At 33.5% G+C, this 18805-nt stretch overlaps 1 protein-coding gene across 1 annotated transcript; it reads left to right on the top strand.

Moving 5' to 3' along the window:
* The first annotated feature begins 6856 nt into the window (after positions 1-6856).
* LOC132721970 (syntaxin-8-like) lies at positions 6857-16425 on the top strand. Its single transcript, XM_060706359.1, has 8 exons — positions 6857-6935; positions 8894-8993; positions 9231-9325; positions 9798-9899; positions 11334-11455; positions 12491-12583; positions 13535-13636; positions 15412-16425. Exons 1-8 carry the CDS (start codon positions 6922-6924, stop codon positions 15489-15491), a joined length of 708 nt encoding a protein of 235 aa, XP_060562342.1. The 5' UTR covers positions 6857-6921; the 3' UTR covers positions 15492-16425.
* The last annotated feature ends 2380 nt before the right edge of the window (positions 16426-18805 follow it).

The raw sequence follows: 18805 nt of genomic DNA, 5'->3' as shown, positions 1-18805 counted from the left end.
AATAGAACAAAATACATAATTTATGTTCCTGATCCACTTGCAAATATCATAGGTTGAGCGAGCTGCGCACCAGCTGTAACAGGCGCAATTGCGCGGCGTGTTGGTTGGAAAATGTCACATGTCGCCGGATATCACATATGAAGGATCTTGGTTTATAAAAGCAACAAAGGGGTACATATCCACAAGCGCCGCACGACAACCGCCGTTTGGAATGCCGCGCTTAGAGACGAGGACGACAGTATCGGTAACAGACTGACGCACCGTATTGGCGACTTTATTACTTAGAGCGAGCGCGACAGAACAATAGAATCGTGTATATTAACGGAGCGCCGTATAACGATGGCCGCACGAGACTAGTTTATGTCCCGTGTCCAGCTTAAGCACGCCAACTAGACGCATCAAAAGCGGTACCAAATTAGCTCTCAATACGTACAAGTGCTCCTGAGGGATTTTTCCTCTGGCAGTTTATCATGCCTTAAAATCTGTATGAGTGCTGACTTCAAACCGCAAGTCAAATAATCCAAAAAAAAAACCCCACCAAATTTTTTTCTACTTAGGGGTGTGCGGTGCTTATTGCGGACATCTCGAAACAAAATTCAAATTTTCATTTGATTTTATTTGAAAATTAATAATTACATTATTTACATACTCATAGTTTTCACTGTGATGTTTGTATTGAAGTATACCTATATACTAATAACCTTTAACAATATAAATATCATAAAACAAAGCGACGGGTTAGCGCAGCGCGAGACATTGCTGAGAAGATTATAAACAAGCTTTCTTAGTAATGTTATAGAACATTATTGTCTTAAATAACGGAGCGGGTCCCAGAGACGGCCGTCAATGAGAACATTGTGGCTATTCATAGCTCACTTGAATATTCCTAAAACTATAGAACAATTCTGTCCCTCAACTCCTCAAATGCCGGTCAATGCACTTAAACACTGCAACTGAAATAGAAACAGATTTATAACCCTCGCTCATAAATCGTAGAGTTAAATACAAAAAAATTTTTAGAGATTCAATTCACATCGGGTGGTCTTAATTGTCCGAGAGAAATGGGACACATTATTTAGAGCATTGTGCTGTAAGTTGAGATTCATCTATGCTCACTATAATATTTACATTTCAGCGAGAGATTTAACTACAACGATCCGTATTGTCTTATTAATAATCTTAGGAGAATACACAAACCTTTCAACAGATGATTAGAGACAATAATATGAGTGAAAAATTAAGTGTGTTATTTATTAAAGAAATATATTTGTCATATATACTACGTCATTTGCTATTGTCCCATGGAACATGCGGCAAAACATACCTTGGACAGGAACCAGACCAATTAACTCCGGCCTCTCTTTCCACGTCCCTGAGATAAGAAAACACAGAGATTTAATTATATAAGTAAACAATATTATAGCAATGTGTTACTTTGTATAAAAGAAATCTATGATCTATTATCACATCTCTTTTGTTTTGAATCTAGTATAATCTCAAAACAGTCTCCAACTACTTGTTCCAACATATCTCAACATAACTTAATCCTCTTTGCCTCATATAATTAAAAGTATGACATCGAGTCTATATATTATGATAATCCAATGTGTTACACCTGTACTTGAGTAATATTCACCCACATAGAGATATATTTGTTGAATTAACAACGTAGATGTATATCAGGTCTAAATTTGAAAAAGTTTGATGGAAGAAATGCTTTTATAATATATCCGAAATGTAAAACGAAGAATAAAAACTTCGAGATGTTTTATTATGACGAGATCTACCTCTGACAGAGAGTGACTGATGCGCTTTATGAAAGCCACTTCACAGTCATCCTCTTACTGAACTGCCACTGATGACAGCTATGTAGTGTCGTCTGACCACATAAATTATATATGACCTACACTATCTTTGCATAAACCTATAACCTTAAAAAAACGGACATTTATGATGTTTTAGATATCGATCTAATATGATTTATTGATCTGGAACAACGCTGGTAATTTAGCGAGAGCGTAGCTATTCTTGAAGCTCTTATCATTATTATTACTCCTAACTAATAATAATTCGATTTCATAATTTATGTAGAAGACATGTGAAATAGGAATTTTAGATTATTGTAATCTAGGTCCGCTCAAGGTAGGAAAGAAATTTTTAAAAAACTCACATTTTTATATCTATTCCTAAGACTCTATAAAAAACGGTATAATCAAGAATTCTCTAAGAATCATCCAGATGGAATTTTATTCTATATGTAAATAAAACAAGTTAAAATTACGATAATATGGCAATAATAAAAAACTGTTGGTTCTTTTTAAAAAACTCGCTATCCAATTAATGCTGATTTATACTAATCTTTCTTTTTTATTTATGTGGTGAGATGTAGTTATAATAAGTGTCCTAGAGTACTGCTAGCATCATCAAAAGTTAACCTTGCCTTACTTGGTTAAAAGATCCTGGTCTTATCACAAAAATGAAGGACTAAGACTATCGAGATTTTTATACAGAGAGAGATACAATCTTAGACGAAATAACACAGGCAAGAAATGAATTAATTATCTTGAATTAAAATAGTTACCTTAAAATAATTTGAGAATTATTAAAAATATTATTCTAAATTCATCAGTGATAATTAGTTTAGTCATCATTAGTAGAGTAATAAAGATAGTAGCTCACTCTCAGACGCTATATCAATGGTCACACGTCTGCAGATGTGCTCAAAAACCTAAGTAGAGGATCATCATATTATTGTGAACATTACATATCTGATTCCACTTCTACGATAATCATGAATATTCTCAGTAAAATTCAAACATGAATTTACAGGGTCAAAACATAGCTGTGAAACCCAGCTTATCAGTTTCACTCAGGAAGTTCATGACAATTTAGAGCAAGGCCAACAGACCGATTTCATTGTCATGGACTTCAGCAAAGCATTTGATAAAGTCGACCATCACAAGCTTGTCCTTAAACTACATAGACTAGGTGTTAGCTCAAAGGTCATCAATTGGACAAGGTCATTTTTATATGGTCGCACCCAACAAGTCGTTGTCGATGGTCAAAACTCTGACAATCTACCAGTTCTTTCTGGTGTCCACCAAAGCTCGGTCCTGGGACCTTGCCTTTTCTTATCTTACATAAATGACCTCCCTGATAGTGTTAAGGGCAAGGTTAGACTATTTGCAGACGATACAATAGTATACTTAACATTCAAATCAACCCAAGATGCACAAACCCTCCAAAAAGATCTCAACAGTCTTGAAAACTGGGAATCTGATTGGTCCATGGAATTTAATCCAGATAAATGTAAACTCCTTAGTATCAGCCGCAAAAAAACGTCTAGTAGCATTCCCTTATAATGTACATGGTCAACAACTAAAATCCACTGAGGCTGCAAAATATTTAGGAGTAACAATTAATAAAGATCTATCTTGGATCAATCATATAAACAACACAACAGCAAAAGCAACTACAATTACACCAGTAGTGTATCACGGAAATCCGTGAGTGTATCTAAAATGATAAGTGAACTTAATTGGCAAACTCTAGAGCAGAGGCGCAACATGAGCTCTTTACCCTACTCTACAAAATCTAACACAGCCTTGTGAGGGTCGACCATCACCATCTGATACCAATTAGAAAAGTGAACTACCTGATACCATACTCAAGGATACAATACCACTCCTATTATAAATTTAAATGGCCATTTTCTAGTTTTCTGTGTTATTTTCTGTCATTTAGAAAATTCCGGAGTATTTGTGACAAACATGAAAATAAGATTGCCAATGTCTTTTAATGATTGTTTTTCAAGCTTTAATATAAAAATAACAGAATACATTCTGTCACCTTACTGATTCTTTTTCATTATGCCGTATAAAAATAATTTCAAAGAACCAGTGAAGGATATAATTTTATAAATATTCCGAAAAGAACGAAAACCATGTGGCATTGACTTTTATAATTTTAGATTCGCAACAGACGATAATAAGATAATTTTGATATTAAAAATATATTCTTATGGTTATAAAAATAAAGACCTTTTTCCAGTAACTTATTTCATAGATAAATAGATGTGTGTATATAAGCGCCACTGGGCCGTAACATTAACAGGGTGCATATGTTGTTATATACAAGCGCACTTGGCTGTAGATATCATAAATCACCAGGGTGGCATTTTTTTAGAGTTATAACATTACATCAGATTATGTCACTTTTGTTAGTTGTCAAATATTTTATGGTCCGAATTTTGTTATTGATCATCCTAGCGATTTTTTTTGGTCATGCCTTACTGATTTGATACTCGATCGATCCATAGTCCTACCAACTGGCACAGTCAAAAATACGTAAAATTATAATTCAGTTAATAACGAATTTCTGTGAACGTGTTTCACAACTTGTTTTATGTTTTTTTGATGATTTCTTTTTAAAATATTTGATAGCAGAGTATGAATTAAAAAAGTATCAAGTTGAAAATATTACTTTACCAGCTTAAATATATTGGTGTGATGTACGATTTTTTTGAGAGTGCATTTTTTGCCGACACAAATAGTATATCAGTCATGTACATTCAAAAAATTTTTACCTATTATGCTTTTACAATTTTGTTTTGAAATTACATAGATTAAGATTGTTGTGTTTTCTTTGTCTTAGTATGCTTAAATCAAAATGATTTTTAATAATCAGTATCTTGCAATTAATTTTTACGCAGCCGTTTTTCGAAACTACAGAATCCTTACATTTTTGAAACTCAAAATATCTTTTGGGTATTGTATATTAGCAGAGACATAAATACATTATCTATATCTCTATGGTATTAACAAGTACGATTTAACTGCCTGGTAAATTTTCATTTCATTAAGAATCTAACGAAAATGGTAATCATATCAGTTACCCAGCAAGATGGTCTACTATTATAACAAATCGTTAACCTTATTAATAGTAAACATTTTTATTCAATTCACCCACCCTTTTTATGAAATATCTTATTCAATTACACATAATTTTGGCAATTTCAATCAACCAATCTTACAAGAGAAAGGATAGAGATCTTTATATCCCTGTATTATTGTACTTAATCGTATCGGCATTGTCCACCGTATCCCCCAATGACGTCATCAAAGGGCGACAACTTGAATACGGTCTTAAATTAAAAGGTCTATTAATTTTCCCCCACAAGTATTTGTCTGTGGAATGGCCTACCCTTGTCCTTACAAGCTAACCAGTTGAGACCCTCTTGGCACGCATCTTGTTTACCATTTAGTTAGGTCTTGGCTTTTATAACTTTTATTCTCAGTCTTGTAGTTTCCTTTTTTCAAAACTCCGCTTTTATCTTTGTACTATATAATTGGTGTGCAACTGTTTTTAACAGCTTTCCCACAAACGGCGCCCTTGCTCGTAGTGTAAGTCGACTGGAACGTGGCGAGCAACGTGAATTCATGGGAATGGGAGTTAGGAAGCTTCCACACTTAGCATATGATATAGATGAAGATGTGAAGTTGTATCATATTTTCTTTTTAATTGTGATTCGAAACATTCAGATTGCAAAATATTCCAGCATCCAAAGCTAGATTCTGGTGTACCTATGTGTTCTAGCTGGGTCTGAAAATCGGTCAGAATTACGTCGTTTAAGGATATATTACATATACATATTAAAAATATCACAATACATCAACGTAGTGCAGTTTGTGGGACTAACCCTACTGAGAGCCATGCATAACTGTTTGCAATCACAAATTTGAATTGCACAACACGTAATAACTAGCATTTCTAGATCAATAAACTTGCACTGCTAACATGTTTCATGAATACAAAAATCCGGAATAGTTTTGCAACAAAAAGTTCATTTACCTCGATCAAGTATCTTTTTATGAAAATATTTCTTGTTTCTATCACGGATTTATAAGTAATATAAATCCGTGTTACTATGAATACGGGATTGATTTTCATCGAGTGGTTTGAAGATAAATATTAATGTTATCATTTTCAAACCACGAGATGGAATTAATATATCATTAATTTATACAAAAAACCCTGTATTTTCTGCTTATTTTGACTTTTCTCAATTTTTTTGAAGTGGGTGAGTTTAGAAGAAAAAAGTGCTGCAAAACACCATTTAAAAATACTTTCATGCAATGAAAAATAATTATTTACAGTGAAATGAGGAAAATGAAAAAAATGCATTTTTTATCAATATTTCTCAATATTTCATTTACGTATAAGTAGATCTATACTGTATGATAAAATATAATGTTATATAGTAAAAAGATCTGGAAACAAAGTGATCCCTTGGAAGCATTAATCACAACAAAATTACAAGAGAATTGCAGACTCGGTTTGATTGAGTCTGTTTATGAGCGATAATGAATATGTGTAACATCCCTCATGAGTCCCAGGCTATATGCAGGAAAGTAGATGCATTAATTATGTACATTGCTTTCCTACATTAATTAGATATTGTTCGAGAAGTGGGTGATATTAGAGAGTACCATGTTTAAAATATAGAACAGAAAACAGAAAAGCTTATCACCATCAACAATTATAGACTGTGGTAATATAAGTATGCAATTGCATGCTGATGTTTATTCCTTCTGGAAGAAAATTATTATTTAGCGACTTTCCTTTTTCTGGTTTTTGTGTGAATAGTCTTCAAAGTCAGTGGATACAATAGTATATCAATTGAAAAAAATCCAAGTAAAAACACATACACATTAAATAACGACTTACGTTACAATTCTTTCTGGTTGATTACCATTGGCATCAATGTAGAAAAAAATTGCTTGGAAAATGGATCCCTTTTCGCTCTTTAGATTTTCCGTATGGACAGATAATATTCTGTTCTATTCTATTCTACTAATCAAGCTCGCCAATATCGGGACTAATTTAAGCCATCACCGTATAAACAAAAAAGTTGTCAGAAAAATGACAGATTCTTGGTAAAATAAATCCTGCTGTACCCTATATATTTGCATCTTAATTAAATTATTCATTTTAATTGAGATGTTCTTATTTTTTTTAATAATGATTCTTATAAATATTGAATTTAATGAAGTAAGATTCTACTTTGGGGGCGTTTAACAGTTTTAACAGTGTTTAAGATTAAAACGAAAGTTATAGATCTATTTTATGTTGGAACTCATAAAGTAAGAGAATTATGGCATGACTTGTGCTTTTATGAAGAGATACTCTCAGACAGACAATAAGAATTCGCAATTATTTTTATAGCCATTCCATGAGTCATGGTCAGGTGCAGGAAAAGTTGCTTTCTATTGATAAGTGGTTATTGACATGTCTATACATCTATGTGCATGTAATAAAGCCCATGTCTATAATTTTTGTAGATGTTAACATGGCTGCTAAAAAATGAAATGCTACCATTTTTACAATGTTACTTCTTTGTGGCATACTTCATCTTATATTCAAGTTGCCAATTTCATTTCTCACTATTAATTATTATTGAAATGTATACAGCACTAAGTCCAACTTATTGTACTATGTGATGAGATGTGCTATTTTTTTTATCACTATGGACAATATCTAGTCCGACTTATGTACATACTAAGCAATGAGATATTATGCTATTTTGTATTTAAATAAAGTGTTACAGTATTTTGTGTATGGTCAATATCTCCCCGCTATGAAGCGAGATTCTGACCCAGAAAAAAGATATCTCAGAATCTAGCTTTGGCACAACAATATATTTTGACTAAGGGCTCACTGCGAGGTAGTCAGACATATTAACTGATTATTATCCCCATTTCGCCCTTTCGAAACATCAAAGAAAAGTTGACTTTGCCAATAAAGTATTAAATCCTGAGCAATTACTACACAGTAGTTCCATTATCAAAACATAACTGTCAAATGACATCGCATTAGCATATAAAACTTTAAAGAGTGATAATATTTTTTATTTTGAAAAACTGATAATGGGGAATTAACAAGACAGACATTAACTTGTATGTAAATTTAGTGCTAATAATCTGTAAAAGCCCTCAGACTTATTTAATCCCTGCTTACTCTTCACGCTTGGACTTTACATTTACATATGTCAGGCATCCTTGTGTTTCTTTAGATGTTTAGGCAAGTAAAAAGGTGCATTAACATTCTATTGTATCAAAAAATGTCTAACTCTGAGCAATATCAAGTCGTAAAAAGGTACTAGTGTATACATCTCACAATAATAATTACATTTCTTATTATTACTTTAGTCCAAATGAATCAGAATAAATACATGTATAGATCTATGTTTATTCTTGGTCTGGTTCCAACAAATATGATAATTTTAGTGGAAAGTTGCATACTTCCATACACTTGAATCCTATAATTGTACTTCTTTGCAACATAATTGCATGACCAAATGGCATTACACAATGTCAAAATCATATTTTAATGTTGTCATGGTTCAGAACTGTTCACTATTTAGGGGAGATGATGTGTAAGCGGCCGGATAGCTCAGTTGGTAGAGCCAAGGTACGATATTCAGAGGGTCCTGGATTCGAGTCCTGGTCAGGCTGCACATTTTTCTCACCCTTTGACATTTGGCGCCCAACGGGGGACCGTGACTGAATATAGCTTAGAGTTTAATTTACATTGCCCTGTAACTCTGTGATATTCGAGGACAAATTTCAATATAGCAGGGGAGTATATCACAGTGCAAAACTGTTCACTATTAAGGGGAGATGATGCGTAAGAGGCTGGATAGCTCAGTGGGTAGAGCAGCAGTATGGTATTCCGAGGGTCATTTTGTCTAAAAGATTTGTCATTTACTATACTTGACACTGCTCAGTTTTTCACCTCTCTGTTAACTTAATTAATTTTCAGTAATATACTTAAGTATTTAATTTTGTATGCTAGACAACAATAAATAAAAAAGTGGATACCCATTATATTATAGGCTTACAGACTATGACAGATGCCTGGAACTAGGGCAGGATATAATGCAAAAAATCAACGAAAGAAACAAACATAACAGAACCAGTACTCCATATACAAAGGTACATGATTGTGTATAACTTGCATTTATTTAGATCAACCATTGAGAATTCTTTTCTTTTTGCTGAAAACCTCTTCTGTTTTTAAGACTACATGTTTGCATATAAACTCTGTTGCTAATGATTATTCAAAGTTTCCTTTGTATAGTCTATCTGTAACTTATGACATGTATCTTTTTTTGTAAAATTACCAATTTTAAGAACAGTTTTGACCATTTTATACATGTATATATTTTGTAGTTGTCAGCACAAGTACGCTCATCTATGAAACAGTTTTCTGGAGATCTACAAAAATTGAAGAATGGATTGATCAGAGCAACATCATCCTATCACATGTATCCTTCATGATCTTTAGATTTGATACAGACATTGGTTTAGACTAGTAGATGACCCATATTTTCAGGTCATTGGTCAAAGGTCAAGGTTGCTGTGACCTTTACCACAAAAAGCTTAAAATGATTGTTGGTAAATATGCAATATTTTTCAGATACCTGGTATATTACATTTGTGCAGAAATGAAATCACATTATCATTTATATATATTAAAATTCAGTGTGTATGGTTTTTTGTGAACACAAGCATTTATAACTTCTGTTCACAACTTCACAATATCATTTCTTGTAACCTTATTTAACTTGTATTGTTTGTTGTTAGCACAGGAAGTAGATGTTTCTACCCGCTGTTTGTAGATGCTTTTACCCGCTGTGTGTAGATGCTTTTACCCAGTGTATGTTAGTCTTAGATTAAATTTTGACAGCTTAAGGTCATAACCCAAGTTCATCTGTTTTTTCCTTGATGTTTAATAAGAACACAAAGAGAGGTGGAGAGACGCCAAGTAATGATAGACAATCTTACAACGAAAGAGAAACAAATTGAACAAGCATTCCGCAATGAGGCAGGAGAATCCAGGTAGGTGTCACAGATTATATAGAGTTGTATTGTTGCATTATTGTAGGATAAGCATGGTAATAGTGGGACACACTGGCCAGGGACGCCTTGTTTGATATTTTCTGTATGATGTGAAGAGTAAAATGTAGAAGAAGTTAAGCAGGGTGTCCATTTGACCCTTGAAATGACCCTTTTTTCCTTCAAATTTCATAAAGGCCTGAATTGACCCTTAACATTTTAACTGAATATATTTTGTTAAAATCATGAGATTTGACCTTGTTTTTAGCAAAACTGACTCCATACTGGCCTCAGGATTCCATGGCTAGTGGAACCCCTGTTAAGTTCATTTAGTTTGCTTGGAAGCATGTTTTTTTTATGCCCCCCAATGTGGGAGCATATAGCGTTGCACTTGTCCGTCCGTCAGTCCGTCCGTCCGTCAGTCCGTCCGTACGTCCCGAAATCTTGTGAACGCAACTCCTCTTAAACCGGATGGCAGATTTTGCTTAAACTTACAGGGATGAACAACCTTAATGTGTAGATGGTAGTAAAGGAAGGAATTTTCGCTGCGACCAAATTTAACAGAATTATGGCCCTTTGTTGATTTTTTCACTATATACTATGTAGAAATTTTGTGAACGCAACTCCTCTTAAACCGCATGGCAGATTTTGCTTAAACTTACAGGGATAAACAACCTTAATGTGTAGATGGTAGTAAAGGAAGGAATTTTTGCTGCGACCAAATTTAACAGAGTTATGGCCCTTTGTTGATTTTTTCACTATATACTATGTAGAAATTTTGTGAACGCAACTCCTCTTAAACCGCATGGCAGATTTTGCTTAAACTTACAGGGATGAACAACCTTAAGGTGAAGATGGTAGTAAAGGAAGGAATTTTCGCTGCGACCAAATTTAACAGAATTATGGCCCTTTGTTGATTTTTTCACTATATACTATGTAGAAATTTTGTGAATGCAACTCCTCTTAAACAGGATGGCAGATTTTGCTTAAACTTCCAGGGATTAACAACCTTAATGTGTAGATGGTAGTAAAGGAAGGAATTTTTGCTGCGACCAAATTTAACAGAATTATGGCCCTTTGTTGATTTTTTCATTATATACTATGTAGAAATTTTGTGAACGCAACTCCTCTTAAACCGGATAGCAGACTTTGCTTAAACTTCCAGGGATTAACAACCTTAATGTGTAGATGGTAGTAAAGGTAGGAATTTTTGCTGCGACCAAATTTAACAGAATTATGGCCCTTTGTTGATTTTTAGTTTTCAACTTGTGGCACATGTAGTCCAAAAAATATTTGACCTAGAGTCATAAGATTGACAGAACAGTGGCGTGTGGGGGCATCCGTGTCCTATGGACACATTTCTAGTTTTTAACAGCATCTAAGTTTTTCACCAAAATGACTAAAATAAATGTGCTCTTGTTGTGTAAAATATTTTAGGTATAACTTGATGACTGGAGGATCAGAATCGGCTGATGTATGGGGGGTACATGAAGAGCCAGAAGATTTGAGAAATGTTGGCAATTCTGAAATACGAGTACAACAACAACAAATTATACAAGGTATTTCTGTCTTCTTTAAAATTTTAAAAACTTTAATACCTACTGCAGACTAAAAATCAATAAATACATGCTGGAAAAAGGACGCATAAAGTTTACATGTTTTATCATTTTTATTTGAAAGTAGAGGATTAATACATCTTTTTAGTTGAATTAACATCTGTGGAGGTACTAGTAAATATATAAAGTCTCAGGCAGGAGGGAGAGAAATTATAATTCGGAGGGCTTCTGCGGATTACAAATTAAAAAATGTAGTGGGTAAGTGCTCTTCTTGCATAAAAGTACATGTCTGATTCGGAAATTCTGCATTGCTTTATTTGTTTTTCATATAAATAAACATTTCGTCATGCTTTTCACGGGCTAGTGGGATGTCATTTGACAATTGTATTTTGATGATTAAATAACCAGTTTATCTATCACAGTAAGCTATGCAGTCATGCATATTTAGAAATGTGCAACAACTGTACATGCCTACTTGATTTTATCTATTAATGATTTTTGTTAGCTCACCTGAGCTTCCTCAGGATGAGCTTTTAGGATCGTTGAATGTCTTTCGTCCGTCCACATTTGTTTGTTAACACTCTAGTAGTCATATTCTTGCGTCAATCATGATCAAACTTTGTCAGGATGCTTTTCTAGGTAATTGCTCATGTTTGGCTATAAATGTATACCTGCATGCACAGTTTTTATGCAAGAATACTTGACCTGTGTTTCCATATTATGGCATTTTAAAAATAAAAAATAAAGTAAAAAGCGGTCACTCAAAGAGTTGTCACAATTTACCATCATTGGTCTATTCACACATTACAATAGATAGTGGGATAATAATCAGAAGGGCGGGGGGCAGGGAGCTGGAGAAGGGGATAAAACATGATTGTTGAAGAAAAGATAGCTTAAGCCTGCAGCATGACAGATTTGATTTTGTTTGCCAAAAATTCGAAAATAAAATTGCGAAAGTGAGAAAAACTGAGAATGAGGTCAAAAATTCATTCAAAAGCAAGAGCATTAACATATATTGTCCGATTCTTTATATTTCAGCACAAGATCAAGGACTTGAAGCATTGTCTGATGTGATTGCCAGACAGAAAAATATGGCATTAGATATTGGAAATGAAGTTGACTCGCAAAATGGTATAATTAAATATTTATTAAAATGGTTTGTCTTACGGGCGTAATTTATTTAGGATGTAATCAACTCATGAATTTTTTTATATCAATAACCAAATAATATGGTATTTGAGTATTTATATAAAATTATAATAACCAAAGCTTTACTGGTGGAGGAAGACCTCAATATATGTTATTTAATACACAAATAGCAACAATCTTCTAGAATTTAAGGTTCTTGAGTTTGTTATTAATATAAAGTATTGTATTTTATAAGATCATATTTCCTTTTCATGTAATTTTAACCTTTACACAGCAGCATACCATGATTCATTCTGATTTTGTTAAGAATTAAAAGTTATCCAGGAAAACCTGTTATTGGACTGAACCAAATAATGTGTTAAGATTGGTTTAAGAACAAACAAACAAATTAAAAAAAAAAAACCAACATTTTTATATCATACAAAAATTGTATGCTTAAATGATATATGTTGAAAGAAGTTTACCAACATGATTCTTGATAAAAAGAATTGTTTACTTAATTTGACAAATACATCAATACATAAATATGGCCCATGCCACCTATAGGAAGCTGTGCTGATGGTTATTAAGGAAGTCGAACCACCAAAATTTTAAGAATTGGGTGTAGAATGGCTATGGTAATCTAACTTTTGATCTCAGTTCTCAGTAATACAAAATTAATGCGTATCTTAAGAATAACAATTTTATATCACAAACGAAAATTTCTGCTTTAAACCTTCGAATACAATTTTTGATTTTCATATCCAAAATTCCGACATAAAGGACAGTAATACATCTTTAAATGATGTCGAAATATAACAAGATATTGAGATCATATGTAACAAGATATTGAGTTGAAGATGAGATATGGAATTGAAATATAACACAATATTGTTTTGAATATAATGAGATATTGAGTTGAATATAACAAGATATATTTTTTAATATTTACAGATTTGATAGATGACATCACTGACCATACAGACAGGACAGGTCATAGACTCATCAAGGAGACAAGACATATAAGAATAGTAGATAGAAAATCAGCCACATGCTGTAAGTACCTGTATATATGATTCACAGAAAACATTAATTTAAGCCTTACCTGGCTGAAATTGAAAGTTATTAGACATTTTACCACCAGTATAGAGCCAGGCAAGCATGAACTTTCGAATGTCTTACCAGGTTCTATACTGTTGATGGATCAACTTTCATCTTGATGTCCTCAGCATTGCTAATGAACAGTTTTGAAATTAGAGGCTTGTCAAGGTGGTTTAAGGTCAATAAGTTAAGAGTTAAGCCTGGGTGAATTCTGATAGACATTTCTTCTTTACTTCTTTCTTAACCTTACAATAGGTCAGTATCCAATATTTGCAGTGTTAAGTGGATGGATTAAAATTTGTTTAATTTCTGATTTTGTATTATTTTCTTCAATTTCTTGTTGACAATCTTGATAAATATGTCATATTTCTGCTGACACTTGTTTGATTCTATATGTGCAGTCAAGTATGAAGTTAATATTTTCAAATATTCAATAAAAAAATTGATTGAATTATACAAATGTAATAAGTATGTGCAATACTAACTATAGTGGTTAATTTTCATTTAAAAAAAACAAAACAAAAAAAACAACAACAAAAAAAAAAACCTGAAAAATATATTTTGTCTGAGCTAGATTCAGTCCCACAGTTAACTAAACACATTATAATTTGGGCTAGTATGGTGTGTGATATGTATAAATTGCTTTTAAATTATATTTACATCTATATAATGGTGTGTCATGATTATAAATTGATATGAAGTTCTTCAGAAACTTGTAATAGTGTAAGCCAAGTTTAGATATCTCCTGTGAAAATAGCCAAAACTATATGAGCCGCGCATGACAAAACCAACATAATGGGTTGCGACCCCGCATGGATCAACCCCGCCTGCGCAACCGCGCAGTTGTCAGATCCATGCGTTTATATCAGTTTCTCTACTTTAAAAAGTTGGGAAACGAACAGCATGGGTCCTGTAAACGCGCGAGCGCAGGCTGGTCTGGAACCATGCTGGTCGCAAACCCATGTTGGTTTTGTCATGACACGGCTCATATGTGTTTTCTTTTGACTTAGTCCTATGCAATGGTAAAGGTGCCTAGCAAAACTTACACAGGAAACAGACATATTTCATCTTAAACATAGACATGTATATTATATGTATATAAATATGTAAATTTGTGAAAATAAGAGATAGATGACTGCCTTATATAAAACAGTGTATTTTAGCTCCACTTTTTGAAGAAAAAGGTGAGTGTCTTGACCCACTAGATGGTGTATTGGGTAAAAAAGCAGTGTATTTTTAAAATGTCGTAAAAAAAACTCCTGTCAAAATAGCAAAAACTATATGTGTTTTCTTTTGACTTTGATAACAAACTAGATAGTTACATAAGTGGCCATTTTTATCTCTGCATAAAGTTTGAAACACAATTTATATATGGATTATGTGTCATTTATGTCAAGCTCTCCTCATCAGAATTCCTGAAGATAGTGTAGAATTCTGAAAAGTTATTACTGCAAGAATTGTCCTTGCATTGCTGGATGAATGAATGGTTAATATTTTTGCTTGTTTTGGGGGATGTAGCCCAAATAGTCAGGCATATTGTCTAACTTGTATGAGATATCATTTTTAGTTTGATTTTATATTCTGACAATCCAAGCAAGGCAGGGACGTTATGAAGTATTCATAGGTCTCAACATCAAAGTCCATGCTATTCCCCGTGTTGAGCTGTTGTTTTGAATAACAGGTTTATTACAAGACAGTTGCTACATAGTGATTTTATTTGTATATTTCAGGTTACTGGGTATTTATTGTGCTTCTGTTTGTGGCCATACTGGTGGTGATTATAGTTCCATACAAAGGTAAAGGTGCCTAGCAAAACTTACACAGGAAACAGACAAATTTCATCTTTATCATAGACATGTATATTATACGTATATAAATATGTAAATTTGTGAAATAATTGATAAATGACTGCCTTATATAAAACAATGTATTTTTAGCTCCATATTTTGGAGAAAAGGGGTGTGTCATGACCCACTTGGTAATGTATTTGGAAAAAACAGTGTATTTTTGAAATGTCTTATAAATAGTATACATGCAGTGGGAAACTTAATGTGTATGTAAATTTATCATTGACATTGTAACTCTATTGGATATTGGCAGTGATGATGCATGCTTAAACCAAATACTTTAGTCACCGGTACAGAGTTTGACTATCCTACATTTCCACAAAGGCTCACAAAGCTCTTTATTGTCAACAGTTACGTCTGCTTAATTTTATGATTGTAATTATCAATACTGAAATCCCTACAACTACAAATGGACTGTTCCATAATTCAAAAGCAGGACAAGTCCATTATACAAGTTTTGTAAGATAAGGGTTAAGGCATTACATTAATTTTTGTCACCCTGTGATTTTGATTGACTGAGTTAAGTGTGTGTTATGAAAATTGATATCAAACTGCCATTTAAGTAATTCATGTACATTATTTGATCATAACCTATGAAACTGGTATGCCAATTCAATTTGTATGTAAAATTAAAGTCCTTGGTTAAACTTGTCCTGATTACTGATAAATTCCGGTCATGTTATAAAAGTCAGGCCTGTTGGCAAAAAAACAAAACAACAACACCATACCCTTTAGTTGTTTTGTTTACATGTATATAAATCATTGTCTTATGTTAGACAGCTTCTTTGTATATTGGAACTTGAATGTACATAATTTATTATTTTATGTCCCTTATGTGTTTTGGATGTGATAATTGTGCAATAGAATGATAATGGGACCAAATGGTCATCTTATTTTTATATATGTATATGCAAACGTTCGTATATGTGATTTAGAATACATGTATTGTATTATGATAGAGACATAATAGTAAGGGCAACTTAATTGAGTGTTTACATTTATAGCTGAAGCACTATGAAGTTGAAAAATAAATTAAATTTATATGATAAAAATGTTTTTGTGAGGACATAACAACATTTTATAAGAAAATTAAGTCTGATATAATTATATATATATACTGATTTGCTGTAGTCTAAGAGCACAATGTTTCCTTATTTGTTTTAACTCTTAGCCTGCTTGCGGCAATTGAATCCGTGCCAGAGGTGCAGACCTAGATAAGCCGCGACATCTGTTCTTGAATCCTTTCAGGGACTTTGTATTCTTTTCTATGTGGAAGCTATCCAGCTAGCTAACAGAATGTTGGTGGTTCTACTCAGGTGCCTGCTCGTGCTTGAAACAGTGCACGAAAGGGTACCTGAGGTCTTCCTGTACCAGGAACCATAGGGCTTTACCATGTCTGTGTCACTAAAAACCCCACAAAAACTATCAAGAATAGACAAGCCGCGCCAATGGTGATTAATTTGTAGCTTTTGTAATATTCTCCACATTGGATATATCTAAATTGTTGAACAATTTTAACAGTGTATAACAGTGAAATATGCTTGTTACGATATTATTATATTTTTAAAAAATAAAATACATGTATAAGCAAGAAAGGCGTTTGTATTACCTCGCCTTCTTCCTCTTCCCTCTGTGAAAAAATAGGACTAAACTGGGAATTTATATTATGTCCCAGCTGTGTATGAGAGAAATACCCAACACAAATCATAAATGTTATAAACCACATCATAGGATTATTTTATCTCTGCATTTCTTATAACTTACAATGAAACAGTTGATGTACAATTTTTCCTTCCCGAACACGACTCACCTTTCATGACATCACTGCCCACTTTTTACCTGCATTTTATACATGTTATATTTAGTATATTGCCTTGTCTCAGCGAAGCCCTTGTTGTAATAGGCATACACAGACTTTCTTGCATTTCTGAACGTCTACACGTCAAAGAACACATTTACAATTTGATATAGATATTCTAAGAAAATCTGTATTGCATGTTTTAAGTGGGCTTGCACTGGCATGCAGTACATCCCATAATTATTTCATTATTTAAACTCTGCAGCAATGAAGAAAATGGTGATTAAGCTGAGGGTTCAAACTATTCTTGTTTCACAAGATGTATACACCTAGACTTGGAATGGTCTTGTCAATTGATTTGATTACTGTAAAATGTATAGCACTTTTAGTCCCCTACCGGTTTAACCGGAGGGAACTTTAGGTTTACCGTCTGTCCGTCCGTCTGTCTGTCAGTCCGTCCACAAAACTGGATCCCGCGATAACGCAAAAAGTACTAAAAATATTTTTATGAAACTTGATATATGGATAGATGGCAGTATGGAGATTATGCACATCTTTTTCTTTTGTTCCTATGTTGAAAATTCTGGTTGCTATGGCAACAAATATAGTCTAAAAATATGGCAAATTTTACACATAACCTGGATCCAGTGGTAATGCAAAAAGTACTGAAAATATTTTTATGAAACTAGAAATATGGGTAGATGGCAGTCTGGAGATTATGCACATATTTTTAACCAGGTTTTCCGAAGGAAAAAACTGGTTATTAGATTGAGGTATGTCGGCGGGCGGACGGGCGGGCGGGCGGGCGTAAACAATTTCTTCTGTGCGCAACTCCTCCTACATTTCTCAACGGATTTTGACCAAACTTTCACAGAAGCTTTGTCATCAAGTGCCCTGGCGCATATTGTCGGGGTTTTGCGATTAGATAATATTTGACCTAATTATGGCCCTTTGTTTTTTTTCCTTATATAAAATATATAGTGAACAATTTCTTCTGTGCGCAACTCCTCCTACATTTCTCAACGAATTGGACCAAACTTTCTCAGAAGCTTTGTCATCAAGTGCCCTGACACATATTGCCAGGGTTTTGCAATTGGTATATATTTGACCTAATTATGGCCCTTTGTTTTTTTTTCCTTATATAGAATATATAGTTTCTGTGCGCAACTCCTCCTACATTTCTCAACGGATTTTGACCAAACTTTCACAGAAGCTTTGTCATCAAGTGCCCTGGCGCATATTGTCGGGGTTTTGCGATTAGATAATATTTGACCTAATTAATGGCCCTTTGTTTTTTTCCCTTATATAAAATATATAGTGAACAATTTCTTCTGTGCGCAACTCCTCCTACATTTCTCAACGGATTTTGACCAAACTTTCTCAGAAGCTTTGTCATCAAGTGCCCTGACACATATTGCCAGGGTTTTGCAATTGGTATATATTTGACCTAATTATGGCCCTTTGTTTTTTTTCCTTATA

This window comes from Ruditapes philippinarum, unplaced genomic scaffold (assembly GCF_026571515.1).
Source record: "Ruditapes philippinarum isolate M1 unplaced genomic scaffold, ASM2657151v2 ctg1589_1_1_1_1, whole genome shotgun sequence".
NCBI classification, from domain to species: Eukaryota; Metazoa; Mollusca; class Bivalvia; order Venerida; family Veneridae; genus Ruditapes; species Ruditapes philippinarum.
Note: the sequence above shows the minus strand (reverse complement) of the source record. Positions and strands in the feature narration are given on the sequence as shown.